Consider the following 13,450-nt stretch of genomic DNA (forward strand, 5'->3'; position numbering starts at 1 on the left):
TTATCAGCACATTCATTACGTGTGAGGCTCACCACAGTTTGAAGCTGCACAAGGTCCTGGTCACATTGGAAGTATGCGTCTTTTTAACACTTTCTTCACTATTCATGCATTAGTGGTGACGACAAAACGGCTCCAAACAGCAAAAATGTGTCTGGGTAAATTTCTAACTATTGCAGTTCTTGTCAAAAACTTAAAGATGAGAAATTGATATCACTGTCATATCTGGGAAACTAACATACAGCCAGCAGTTGATCAGCCTCACACAAAGATCAAAAACCAGGCTAACACACTTCCTGCATCTAATTAGTGTAATTAATTAATGAGCTTTAAATCTAGGTGGGGGCAACTTAATGGTAACACCCTTTTTACTGGAAACAGACTAAAAGCTTGGAAACATTTTATTTATTGGACTCAATACTGATTTAACAAGTATGTCCCTTCATGGAAAAGGTGAGAAAGTACAGTTTTTGGTTTCTACGCACTCAGATTATTGCTACTGCTGCTGTTGCTATTGTTGCTTGGACATTGGTAAGTTAAAATGATCAGTGTTTCCCCTCCCATATAACCAGCGAGGCGGCCCACCTCGTCGGTATAGGCCACCGCCTCATTAAAATACTGTCGACATTGCCACCTCACTGGTCCGCGGCAAAAAAAATAAAATAAAAAATAAGTGCAGTGCAAAACCCGCCGGACCGACGAGACCGTCCGCGGGGGGGTGCGCAGCTGCGGCGGGGTGCGCAGCTGCGGCGGGGTGCGCAGCTGCGGCGGGGTGCGCAGCTGCGGCGGAGACGGCCCGATAGTATATATAATTCCTTCCTTCAATCTCAGAGAGATGTCAGTTGGATCTGAATGGAAATCATAAAAACATTAGTAATATGATAGAGCAAGTGAGAAATCTGTGAAAACAACCATAACGGAAAAGATATGCGATGCCTGGTTTTCCAAAGTAAATTAACTTTTAGTATTTACATGGATGCCAAAAGGCTTTACTATAAAATACTATAAAGTTACTATAAAGTAAGCTTTATGTAGAAGTTGCTAAAAGCTGACAAAAACTGCCACCTCCAGACTTGAATGTGGATTTGGTGTTGCAGTCACAATGCCTTGGTTCATGGTTTGGTACCAAGTATGTGGCAGGTGGCAGGCAGGATTGCATAATGGTGTACTTCATGATTATTGATTAAAGTAAAGAAGTAATTTAATGCCACTTTAAAAGTTCACTATGTGACACAACATTAAAATGTAGCCCGAAGTAGACTGATGTTAGTCTTGTGTCGGCTACTTACTGTAGATGATCCCAAATGTTTCCATACAGTGTGGCTAGCCAGCTTTATGAATTATTATGTGTTCCTTGGCGGAGTTATGTGATGATTGGTGTATGTTTTCTGTTTATCTGTGCACAACATTACTCAAAAATGGACCAACGGATGTGGATAAAATTTTCATGGAAGGTCAGAAAAGACACAAGGACCAACTGATTAGATTTTGGCAGTGATGCGGCTTATAGTCTGGATCCACGGATTTGTTAAAGATTTTTGTATCATTGCGAGATAGCAGCACGGCGTCACTGTAACTATGACAAGTGAACACTACGTCAGCTGCTCAGCAGCTCACATGATTGCGATTCTACTACAAACACGCTACATACTTAGGTCACATGATGTGGTATCCGTACAAAGCATACACATTTCTGATCAATAAATAATAAAAATATTCTGCATTTCTGGCAATGCCATATGGGGGATGAACAGCCTTGGTGGAGTACTGCGCTCTCTGGGTTCTTTCTTATTTGTATTGCTAACACGATTACTTTAGTATGACCGTTTTGACCACAGAAAACACTGCTGGACCACCCCATGACTGAATTCTCCAGACATTAGCTGCAGTAGCTGTAGTTGATTGAGCTGCGATCCACTGATAATGTCTTTGAAGATGGCCACTAGTGATACAAGCAATGTGTTGGTTTCTTTACTCTTCTCCCTTCACTGTTCCCTTTGTTAAAGACAATTTCTGAGCAAAGACATGCTTGTAAAGTATTTTTGTGTCTCAATTGTTTGGTTTGCTGAAAAGTTTTGTTCTTCGGTATCAACTGAAGAGTCTACAAGCTAGCTTGGTCGGTATTTAAGCTAGCAGCTAAACACCTCATGGTCCCACTGCAGAGTCTGACTGTCGTTTCCAGTCACAGTTACATGTCCTAATTATTATTTATTACACAGTAAAAATGTATTTATTGTGTTAGGCGATGTGTTTCTGGATAAAACAAGATAAGAAGATAAGAAGATAAAAGATAAGAAGATAAAAAGATAAGTCAAGACAGAGAAGGAATGCACTCATTTGTGACATCGGTGTAGTTTTTCTGTGCGTTGTGACGAAATGGCAGTGTTCTGGTTTCTTTACTCTTCCTCCCTCACTATTCTCCTTTATGAGGGCACAACAAAGACAACAACTTCTATGATCCCCCATTACGTCACAGCGTCATCTGACTTCGTCTTTAGCTGGTGTTTTGATTGCGAGGTGCCAGCAGCAAAGATTAAAACACTGTGTTTAAGCTAAGCTAAACAACTACTGACTGCTGCGTTATTTTTTTAAGCATAGCATTTTCACAGTGCTATTGATCTTCTCATCTCAGCAAGAATGTAAATGAATGTATTTTTGTCTGCAAAAACAGTCGCACAGAATGAAGCAGGGCCAGATGCAGTGCTGCGCTCAGACTTTTATTAGGAATTATTCTGGCTGGTATTACAGTGCGGCTACAGTAAATCCCATTACTCTAACCCTAGTTGGCAAAATGCTGACTGAGTGATTGACAGCTGCACATCAGCTCACACTGGCGTTACCAAACAGAATCTTCCTTCACACAACCTTCACAATGTGTGTTCTGATGCCACGCTGCAGCTTTATACTCAGTTTCTTCTTGTCGTACATGAAAGATGATTCCCCATCAATGTGCGGTCAAACAATGAAATGTGTTCACAATGAAAGCATATAGAAACATCTTTAAGAATGAGGATGGCAACAGTCTTTTGCTTCCTCACCCTCTGAGCTGCAGTTCAGTCACATTAACACACTATTTCACTGCCACGGTGATCTACGAGCAAACGGCTTCACCCTCTGCTCCTTTATTTGTTCAAGTTATGACTCTTTTTTTAATCACTTACACAATCTTTGTCTGCTATTCGGAAACCTGTTTGTCAGGAAAGAAGCTTAAACCCTACTGTTACATGAATTAATAACTTGAATTTACTACTTCCTGCCCGATTTTATCCCCGTATTTCATCTTCAGTATTTCAGATTAGTTAATCCATCTTGTATAAGAAAGATGCTTTGCAAGTAGGTACTGTACAAAAGAAGCTTTTCGTGGTTGATCAGGTCCCAGCCAAAGCTCCACTCAGCCTGGTTCGAGGATTTTCCATCTGAACAAATCTATTTCATTTTAGTTTCAAACTTATTTGGCCAGCGTTCAAGAATTAAAGTTTATCAGCCTGAGTCCACAGACCACGACCACAGTCCCTTTGTACTCTCAGATAGTTTAACTCCCCTAACTGTCTGGCAACAAAGCATCAAGTCCTAATATTGAAATGGAAGTAGACTGTATTCATTAAATATAAATCTGTTTGCCCTAATAAATGTATATATTTACAAAGTTGGTGGAGTTCAGTTCAGGACGGTGCAACACACATCCAAACATCTTACCAGGTGCAGGGTACAAAAATAGGAAAATGAAAAATTCCCATGCTTTATCTCGACTGCAGGCCGAAAGAGATCATGAGGCAGTTGAAGCCAATGAAGACCTTCACAGTCAGATGAAGCACGATGTGATATAAAGAGGACAGTCGCATATTCCAGTGTGCAGGTGCTCGTTCCTATGCTGAGTCAGATATTTCTAATTTGGTTGATTTGTTCCCATGCTTGCTGTTCCAGGACCTTAGGAAGAAAAAAATAAATGTATTCTGAGAGCGTTCTCTGGGATATGGAAGTGCTTGACCAGCATATTTTGTTTATCTGTTTGGCAACAGTCTCTGCAAACTCCCATAATCCTGATTTGCTTCCCGTGTGTTGAAAGAAACGGTAATCACTCCTGATGCCAGAACAAAGTCTAGCCACCTTTAGCCACCATTGTGTCCTTCGATAAGTAAACCACCCAGTAGACCATGTTAAATGCACCAAAGGACACTGGGAACAGGATCCGTGCATACTTGTCAATTTTACTGGTACCTCCCATCCCAGCGGTTGTAGGCTGAGAGCACGGCGTCTGCTTTGGCTCCAGTTTGTTCCCCATCATCTGGATGCGCTCCAGCTTGGGCCCCAGCAGATGCTGCAGGGATGAGGAGCTGGTGTTCTGTTTGCACGGCGTCCCGGCCATGACGTCTGGCGTGGAAGCTGCAGCCTGAGGTGCGTTCTTCACCAGCTGGGTGGAGGACGAGGCCACGCTCAGCAGACTCTCAGACTTGGGGCTGGAGCGTGACAAGGTGGAGGAGCTGCCGTTAGCTCCGCTGGCTAAAGGTCGCAGCGGCCTTCCTCTTCCTATTCCTGAAATGTTGGTGGTGGACTGAGCTCTCTGCTGACTGCGCAGCTCTAGGTGGGAGATGTAGTTCATCCGTTTCCTCAGGTTGCCATTAGTGTCGGGATTTTGCTGTGAAAGAGAAGAAGAAACAATGCTTTAGTGTCGCTAATGTGGACTCTTACTAGCATTTCTTCTAACTTCCTTGTGTTTCGTTGTAGCATTTTTCCACAAAACTGGATTCCTATGCCACTAAACTGTTCATCCATCCATCCATTTTCATCTTCTTATCCGGGGTCGGGTCACAGAGACAGCAGATGAAGTGGGTCATTCCAGACATCCCTCCCCCTGGCGATGCTTTCCAGCTCTTCCTGGGGGATCCCAAAGCATTCCCAGGCCAGATGAGATATATAAGCACTCTAGTGGGTTCTGGGTCTACCCCGAGGTCTCCTCCCAGACGGATGTGTACGGAAAACCTCCAAAGCAAGTCTCACCAAATCCGATGTCTAAACAACCTAAACTGGCTCCTTTCGATGCAAAGGACCAGAGGCTCTACTGCGAGCTCCCTCCAGATGTCTGAGCTCCTCACCCTATCTCTAAGGCTGAGCCCAGCCACCCCATGGAGGAAGCTCATTTTGGCCGCTTGTATCCACAAACTTGTTCTTTCAGTCACTACAGCAAAACAACAAAATGCAACTAAGCTGCACTGCATATGTTTTAGAGAGAACATAATTTTGTTTTAAAATAACCATAATTTTGCAACGTGCGAAATTGTAGGAAAGATGGACAGTTTTAAAACTGTGAAGAAAACCAAAGTTTGCAGTCTAAGAAATAACGTTCATTTTCTGTCATTGTTGACTTTGTTTTCACTTGCTTTCTGGTAAAAATATGTGGTTAGGTTTAGTAAACTATCAGCTTTATTGTATATTTTTTCATTAGGATCAAGAGTTCCAGTATTATAGCTTATAGCTGTAGTTTAGGATTTCTGCACATGTTGTCGAGGATGCTTATGGGGTTGTAGTTATATAGGCAATAAGAATTTTGATTCACTTGTTTCCTTTAACTTTACGAAACCAAAAACACAAGAGCAAAAGTATAAGTAATGGGTGAAACAATGTTTTTGGAAAAATCTTTAGTACGGCCTGCAACCTAGTTTGTTAACTACACTAGAAGATTAACCCTGCATTACTTCTTAAGGCTAAGAGATAGTAGATGATCAGCCAGCTAGACTTTCTGGAGTAAAAAACTAGTTCATAATTCTACTAGTGTGTTCATGTTAATGTTAGCGGGAAGTGGTAAATTTGACACCGTCATTGTAAACTGAAAAGCAACATGAGCTAAATGTATTAAAAACATTACAAAGATATGCTTGAAATAATCTGTTACATGACTAGTTACAAGTTAGTATTCACCCTTTCACAGTTCTTTAAAATCTAAATCTTAAATATGTATTTATAGGTTTATGTTTAAAAAGTCAATCTATGTTTATTAGATTTCAAATGGTAATGTAGATATCATGCTCCAAAAGCTCTAGAATGGGGAATTTATGAGTTACACGGTCCTAAGAATGGAGTGTCTGAGGCTTTTCTATCATGTTGAAGTAGAAAAAAAATAATGATCCTATAACATCTGCCCAAAAATAAAAGCCTACTATGCTTTCTTAATGACAATATTAAACTGTGGTCTGAGTGAAAACTACAATTTGGACCCACAACTGAGAGAAAAAAATATCAGAAATTAAAGTATTTTTAGTGTGAATAATGTTGTCTTTTCTCCTCTGTGCTTTTTGTGTGAATGCGTTCGCTGGCAAGGTAAAGTTCACTCATGTTTCCTTTCTGAAGAAGCGCGGCTAGCAGCATAAACCTTGTCATATTGATCTGATTACAGTCAGCCTGACACAGATGGCCTTCATCTGGAAGCAGACGAAAGACTATATGCAATACAGATGTCACTTACCGAGGATTTCACTCATTTCACACGAGCTTAAGACAGAAAGTAGGTAGCACTGCATCGGGGCGGTAATGCAGTGTAGCGTCAAAGGAGCTTATCCTTTGAGAGTTGATGTTTTCAAGCAGGGAGAGTGTGATGCTAGTACTGAGGCATTTGCAGAAATAATCCACCGCCACCCCCCCAACCCCGAAAATTGAAAGGATCCAGTGTTATTGTGTCCCATGTGCAGCAGAGGAGGCGTGTTTGAGCGTGTGGATGGTGAGGTTTGTTTGTTTTTTTATCACGGAGGAGGTAAAAGGCTGAAGACTGACCCGTGTGCCAAGCCCTTTGGTTAGCAGGGCCTCGCTCTCGAGGAAGAGAGTATTAACTTTCCCCCCCAGCGCCAGAACTTCTCTGAAACCTATACAGATGTACTCTGGCTGCGTTGCCGTGGCAACCTACTAATCCACTGAAGTCCCGTTGTCACTATACTGCATTCAGGCGTGATTACGCCACACTGGGATTTGGACTGGAGGGGGCAACTTAAAGCAGTTAGTGTAAAAAACTGACATATGCATCGCTGGGTCACGCCGGCTTCAGCGATCAGTTAACAGTAGACTGTGACTTCAAATATGCAGTCAGAGGAACGTGCACTTCTTCTCATAGTCACCCCAGCTGTGAAGCCATGTTTATACATCACCGTAAACATTCTGCTACACTTACATGAGCAATGATTTCAACACATTCATCATTTCTGACTAAGAGCTCTAAAATAGCTTCATGGTATATTCATGAATTCTGATTCAATCTGTATGTTTTCAACTTTGTGACACAGAAATAAGAGATTATGTCAATTTATTCATGTGGAATTTCAAAACAAGGGCAAATTGAGAAACACTGTGATTAGCCACAAACATCTGAGCTGTGAAGCTGTTTTTAGATTCTCCTTTTTGTCACTTTCACTTTTTTTCCTGTCATCTCTAAACCAGAGTCAACCAGTTAGCTTCTAAATTTAAACCTGAGCAACATTTGTCCAGACTCATCTGGGAGAAGCAGGTATGGGAGATGTTAGGCATCTAATTTTTTTTCCACTTCATTCAGCACATTTAATAAGCAGTTGCTTTTATTTGTCAAACTTTGGTTGACAGAGTAATTATTAGTGCTATTAAGTCAAAAGGTTCTTGTTTGAACTCTTACAGGGGCAGAGCAGAAACATTGTGGCTGATCTTAATTAATTAAAGCCGAAAAGCACCGTTTGTTTTTCTGTCAGGAAACATTTCTGGTTGCTAAAAACATTCTCTACCTCCAAAAATGTCAAAAACAAGCAGGTTCCGGTGTTAAACAGAAATCTATAAATATCCTAAATGAGATTTCTCATCTCTATCTAAGATCGCACAGCTGACAATCCTGAGGCAGTCCCATTCAAAAAGTCCAGGCTAAAGACCAAATACAGTTAGCACCTAATGAGGGACATGCTGTGTAAGTGCTCCTTGAAGTAAAGTGTGATCCGATTATTGAGCCACTTTAAAGGGAAACAGAAATCACCTGCAGCACTTCCTCCGTGTCCTTGACCTTGACAGGCGTGGTTTGGGGCACCGGCGGACATTTGGCCGGCTTCTTTTTGGCCCGCTCAATCTGTGCATTGGTGAAGTAGTTGACAGCGGCAAACTCAATGAGGGCAGAGAAGACAAAGGCAAAGCAGACGGCGATGAACCAGTCCATAGCGGTGGCGTAGGAGACTTTAGGGAGGGAGTGTCGAGCGCTGATACTGAGAGTCGTCATGGTCAGGACGGTGGTGATGCCTGAGATGAGGAGAAAGAGTGAAATATTTTGAATTTTTGTCAATAAATCAACACCTGATTGAAGCAAGCAGATCAGTCGTATAAATATTGCCTTCCCCTCACATGAATTTCAACAGCACTCAACTGAACGGGACACAAGCAGTGTTCAATAACCCATATCTATGATGCTGCTCTCATCAGCATATTTCATTAACTGAATGCAGAAGGATAATGATCCAGACACATTTTTTGCTCTCTGTAATAGCAGACATGCATATGCAGTGCTTACAGCTGCATTAAAATTTCTTTTGGCCACTTGGGGGAAGCTAACACGCCAGCAAACAGTTGCGTATTTACACATCCAGCAGGCACCGAGCAACATTAGCATTCATCTGGAGTTGTGTCTCTTGCTACCTGGTGAGTAAAAGTCCAATATTTACTGCTGAGAACTGCTTTGGTGAGCATCACAGCAGGTGAGAGGGAACCAAAGCGCAACAATAAAAGTGCTAAATGATGCCAAAATGCTCTGAGCGAGTCAGGTTTTAGTTAGACGAGGGTGCAACGGTACAGGACAACCGTGGGGAGCTGAACATGAGCTGTGAAATACTGACAATATGCTGTTTTAGTCACGCATTTGTAGTTGTTTGTAGCTTCATCTTAATGGATTATGTGTAAAATTTGTCTATTATTGATGTATGATTCATGCATGAGGGTGATTCATCAGCAATTCACTTTAATAAAGATATCAGCTTGCATGTTCTTGCCATCACCATCAAAGCATGGCCATGCAATATCGTAAACTCATTTTTATCTCAAAGCTCAGAGAAAAACAGCTTTGTCAGTTCAAACCACTCTAAAAGCAAAACAGAAGAGCAACAACAAACTTAACTCTACATGATTATGGTGCGGACAGAAGTACAACAGGCAGCCACGGCCTTTTTAAATCAGTTTTCTTATTATTCATATAATATTAATAGTCTTAATGATAAATAAAAGCTAAATCAAGTGCTTTATAAAGCTGGTGTCTGTCGTTTCTGACAGAAGTCCAAAATGTGAAAAAAGCGAGCTCCTCCTAAAGCCAGACTTATAAAATATCTGTTGCACAAATCTGTTTAACTCTTGACTACTTTAAGCCATCCTAACTTGCTATGAATTGTGGGTAAATTGTAATTTAGTCAAACAGCTGCTCCCTTCATTACAGCAGTAAATTCTCATCTCCCAGAATACAGTTACAAGTAAAAAAGATATTTTACTGCGAAAATACAGTTAATAGTGGGAAAAATACAAACTGAAAAAATAAACATTTGGTTAAAAAATGTTCATTAAAAGTTACCATAGTCAGTTTCCAGTGAGTTACTGCAGTTTCAGAAACACTTTTCCTTCTCATTGTCCCACAGTGTTATAAGCAATATTCTAAACGTTGATAATGTGTTGCCATAGAAACATACACACGTGGACAAAATTGTTGGTACCCCTCAGTTAAAGAAGGAAAAACCCACAATTCTCACTGAAATCACTTGAAACTCACAAAAGTAACAATAAATAAAAATTTATTGAAAATTAAATAATCAAAATCAGCCATCACTTTTGAATTGTTGATTAACATAATTATTTAAAAAAACAAACTAATGAAATAGGGCTGGACAAAAATGATGGTACCCATAACTTAATATTTTGTTGCACAACCTTTTGAGGCAATCACTGCAATTAAATGATTTCTGTATTTGTCAATGAGCGTTCTGCAGCTGTCAACAGGTATTTTGGCCCACTCCTCATGAGCAAACAGCTCCAGTTGTCTCAGGTTTGATGGGTGTCTTCTCCAAATGGCATGTTTCAGCTCCTTCCACATATGTTCAATGGGATTCAGATCTGGGCTCATAGAAGGCCACTTTAGAATAGTCCAACGCTTTTCTCTCAGCCATTCTTGGGTGTTTTTGGCTGTGTGTTTTGGATCGTTGTCCTGTTGGAAGACCCATGACCTGTGACTGAGACCAAGCTTTCTGACACTAGGCAGCACATTTCTCTCCAGAATGCCTTGATAGTCTTCAGATTTCATCGTACCTTGCACACTTTCAAGACACCCTGTGCCAGATGCAGCAAAGCAGCCCCAAAATATTACTGAGCCTCCTCCATGTTTCACCGTAGGGACAGTGTTCTTTTCTTCGTATGCTTGGTTTTTGAGTCTATGAACATAGAGTTGATGTGCCTTACCAAAAAGCTCCAGTTTGGTCTCATCTGTCCAAAGGACATTCTCCCAGAAGCTTTGTGGCTTGTCAACATGCATTTTTGCAAATTCCAGTCTGGCTTTTTTATGAGTTTTTTTCAGCAGTGGTGTCCTCCTTGGTCGTCTCCCATGAAGTCCACTTTGGCTCAAACAACGACGAATGGTGCGATCTGACACCGATGTACCTTGGCCTTGGAGTTCACCTTTAATTTCTTTGGAGGTTGCTCTGGGCTCTTTGGATACAATTGGAACGATCCATCTCTTCAATTTGTCATCAATTTTCCTCTTGCGGCCACGTCCAGGGAGGTTGGCTACTGTCCCGTGGGTCTTGAACTTCTGAATAATATGAGCCACTGTTGTCACAGGAACTTCAAGCTGTTTAGAGATGGTCTTATAGCCTTTACCTTTAAGATGTTTGTCTATAATTTTTTTTTGGATGTCCTGGGACAATTCTCTCCTTCGCTTTCTGTTGTCCATGTTCAGTGTGGTACACACCTTTTCACCAAACAGCAGGGTGACTACTTGTCTCCCTTTAAATAGGCAGACTGACTGATTATGAGTTTGGAAACACCTGTGATGTCAATTAAATGACACACCTGAGTTAATCATGTCACTCTGGTCAAATAGTTTTGAATCTTTTATAGAGGTACCACCATTTTTGTCCAGGCCTGTTTCATTAGTTTGTTTTTTTAAATAATTATGTTAATCAACAATTCAAAAGTGATGGCTGTTTTTGATTATTTAATTTTCAATAAATTTTTATTTATTGTTACTTTTGTGAGTTTCAAGTGATTTCAGTGAGAATTGTGGGTTTTTCCTTCTTTAACTGAGGGGTACCAACAATTTTGTCCACGTGTGTAGGTATTAGTTGTAAGCTAGCCTCAGGGTCGTAATAGCTCCAGGAACACGACAAAGAGCTCAAGGATAAAAAAAAAACTATTTAATCAGTCATCTAGAGGAAGCACTGGAACAAGCCAGAACACAACAGAGGTCCTGTGTTCATGCAATTTTGGCAGCACAACAATGAACTACACAGTTTTAGTTTTTGATGTTTTGGTGGATCGTGTAAATCAGTCTTTGGTTTTGTGAAACTGTGAAACTTGCAAGATAATCCTCTGTGGGGGACATCATTAACATGGCAGATAATATATGTCCAAATAAGTAACATTTTTACAGCAGAAACAAACATATGTGTAATAATATTATTAATAAGGTGTACAATAAGCACAAGGATGAAAAATGAAAATGAATAAATACATTATTAACACACTGTAGACAAACAGCAATATAAAGTGGCTTGTAAAATAAATGTAAATGTGATTACTTTTCAATAACAAGCAACTGAAGGAATTTCAGTTTCAATTCAGTTATGAAATGACATGAAGTAATCCCACTTAACTTGTTGGCATCTTACCAGGTGGATAGCAATCAAGTTTTTCACCTTTTTAATGTGCCCCTGTGATGTATTTATATACTGGAAGACACATAAAAAAAAATAGAAAAGCACTCAGAGAGTACAGTACTCCACCAAGGCTGTTCATTTCCCAATATGGCATTGTCAGAAATGCAGCAGTACAGTATGTATGGATAGCGGATTGCATGACCTAAATATGTAGCGGACGTCGGGAATTGATGGGACTCAGAAACACCCCCACAATTTAATCAGTTGTTCCTTGTATAATTTCTGACAGATAAGTCCTGATAAGTCTGCAGCGGTGGATTTGTAGTAGGATCACAATCATGTGATTGTCAGCAGGCAGCTGATGTGGTGTTCACTTCTTGTCATGGTTACAGTGACGCCATGCTGCCATCTTGCAATGATACAGAAATCTTTAACGAATCCATGGATCCAGACTATAAGACGCGTCACTGCCAAAATCTAATCACTTGATCCTTGTGTCATTTCTGACCTTCTCTGAAAATTTTATCTGAATCCATTTTTGAGTAATGTTGCTAACAGACAGACAGACAGACAGACAGACATCCATCGTCACATAACTCCACCCTTCCTTGGTGGACTAATAACTCCCTTTACCATTGAAAAATGCTTCCTGATATTACACTTGGTGAGTGCTCATCTACAAGTTCTGAGATCTTCTCCATCAGTTCCAGGCCTCATGATGCTGGATAAAAAACTGATACTAAGGAGGCAGTGCTTATTGATTCCCTGGTGCCAGATATCTATATTTTTATTAAAAACCTGCAGGCACACTAAACAGATTCCCAGTATGCCCAACCAGTGGTACTACTTCACAGCTACTTGTGGCAACACTTTATAAAAGAATGCCTGTATGGAGAAGTTGTTCAACCTGCAGTGAAGAAATAGGACACTAACATACAGCAGGGGGGCTCAAATTCAGGATTGTTGGCATATTATTTAAACTGAATGAAAAAGATAACAGATACTGACACCAAAATACTGTTGATAAATACATGATTTCTGCTTCCGAGGTGTTGTTCCTTCTTCAGCTACACAAACATCATGATGTATTGCAGAATCACTGAATCCTAACAGTCTTGTGTTGTGAGTTTCTGTGGTTTGCAGCCCTGTTACTGAGGGGAAAATGCTGCATCCACACTCAGGATTATTTGCTCTTCCTGTAAATACTGTGTGTACAGCCAAAAGTCTGATGTGTATCAGAATGCATTAAGCCACCAGGAGCTTACAGTTGCCTAAAGAACACTTTAACTCCTATTCAACAGCAGCAACACTGGAAATGTGGAAACAAATGTGGACACGATGTAAGAGGTTGTACATCACAGAGCTGGAGGACGTGTTGTCAGGACTGAATGTCATATTTCCTCATTTACTCATCGCTGCACTACCAAGAAAGGCCCCGTCGAAATAAAACAAGACACCAATCTGGCCATCACGCAAGGTCGCACATGGCTCCATTCAGCCACAGAAGGTCACAGAATATAAGTCTGTAGCTCGTCCTTGGTATTATTAACCAATAGCAATAATGTGATTTGGAGAAAATCCCCTTTACGTCGAAGATCTAGAACAATCTGTGC

At 40.7% G+C, this 13,450-nt stretch overlaps 1 protein-coding gene across 1 annotated transcript in view; it reads right to left on the reverse strand.

The window, feature by feature from the left end:
- Positions 1 to 2,695: 2,695 nt before the first annotated feature.
- The window catches only part of gabra4 (gamma-aminobutyric acid type A receptor subunit alpha4), a 29,631-nt gene continuing 18,876 nt past the window's right edge, over positions 2,696 to 13,450 (reverse strand). The window contains exons 8-9 of the mRNA XM_022219631.2: positions 7,976 to 8,232; positions 2,696 to 4,633 (exon numbers count right to left, since the gene is read on the reverse strand). Coding sequence (XP_022075323.1) covers positions 4,097 to 4,633; positions 7,976 to 8,232 — 794 coding nt within the window. The 3' untranslated portion in view covers positions 2,696 to 4,096. The remainder of the gene's footprint in view (positions 4,634 to 7,975; positions 8,233 to 13,450) is intronic.

Source organism: Acanthochromis polyacanthus, chromosome 10, assembly GCF_021347895.1.
Source record: "Acanthochromis polyacanthus isolate Apoly-LR-REF ecotype Palm Island chromosome 10, KAUST_Apoly_ChrSc, whole genome shotgun sequence".
Taxonomy (NCBI): domain Eukaryota; kingdom Metazoa; phylum Chordata; class Actinopteri; family Pomacentridae; genus Acanthochromis; species Acanthochromis polyacanthus.